At 42.0% G+C, this 1,155-nt stretch overlaps 1 protein-coding gene across 1 annotated transcript; it reads left to right on the top strand.

The window, feature by feature from the left end:
• Positions 1-930: 930 nt before the first annotated feature.
• Positions 931-1,109, top strand: SARC_16809 (hypothetical protein; the record flags this gene model as incomplete). Its single annotated transcript, XM_014289087.1, has 1 exon — positions 931-1,109. A coding segment is annotated over one exon (179 nt), but the record flags the coding sequence as incomplete, so codon positions are not given.
• Positions 1,110-1,155: the final 46 nt, after the last annotated feature.

Below are 1,155 nucleotides of genomic sequence, written 5' to 3'. Positions count from 1 at the left end.
CATCCTTATCACTTTACCACTGTATAACAAGTATTCTTACAAGTGCACTACCCTTATGTATGTGATCATCCTTATGTATGTGGTTATCCTTATGTATGTGGTCATCCTTATCACTTTACCACTGTACAACAAGTATTCTTACAAGTGCACTACCCTTATGTATGTGGTCATCCTTATCACTTTACCACTGTACAACAAGTATTCTTACAAGTGCACTACCCTTATATATGTGGTCATCCTTTGTATGTGGTCATCCTTGTCACTTTACCACTGTACAATAAGTATTCTTACAAGTGCACTACCCTTATGTATGTGGTCATCCTTTTGTATGTGGTCATCCTTTTGTATGTGGTCATCCTTGTCACTTTACCACTGTACAATAAGTATTCTTACAAGTGCACCACCATTAAGTATGTGGGCATCCACATTGTGAGTAACATCGAACTGCCAGCGCGTATATGAACATACCTTCCACGAGCTTTGCCAAATGGTTTAGAGAAGAACAGTTGTGTTATGTATATGTATGATTTTATGGCTACTTTGGCATTTTAAATAGATCTGTAGTACATGATTTAGAGAAGAACAGTTGTGATATATATATATATATATATCTATATGATTTTACGGCTACTTTGGCTTCTTAAATAAATATGTAGTACTCGCCCCAATACAGGTAAAATCAAATGCGAAGCGATTCAGGACATCCAATCACAACTCAAGGAATGGCGTGTGACGGTGGACACGCGCACACGAGAGCATCCAGAGCCAATCAGAACACAAGAAACACAGGTGAGTGCTCCACCAGAGTATGAGCAATGTTGTCTGTTCTACGTCATGTGGAATCAATTGATGGACGGCACATTCAACGAGGCTCACATATACTTGTAAACCTCTGCCGTATCACCTACCAGACCCAACCCTCCTGTGAAGCGGAGTCGGCGTTGCTGTCGCGGTGTTCTGGTGCGCTGCTAGCCCTGCAGAAGTCCATTCGCAAATGTGGGCCAACTATCGACAACAAAGCGAGTCTTTCAGAGGGTCTTAAAGCGGCTGCCGCGTGTCTGGCGCAGGCGGCTGGGTTGGCTGCGGCAGAGACCAAGGTGTGGTTGTAGTGGGCTGTAAATAAAAATTATGTGTATATATATATATATATATGTG

This window comes from Sphaeroforma arctica (assembly GCF_001186125.1).
Source record: "Sphaeroforma arctica JP610 unplaced genomic scaffold supercont1.8949, whole genome shotgun sequence".
NCBI classification, from domain to species: domain Eukaryota; class Ichthyosporea; order Ichthyophonida; genus Sphaeroforma; species Sphaeroforma arctica.
This window is presented reverse-complemented; position numbering and strand designations above follow the sequence as displayed.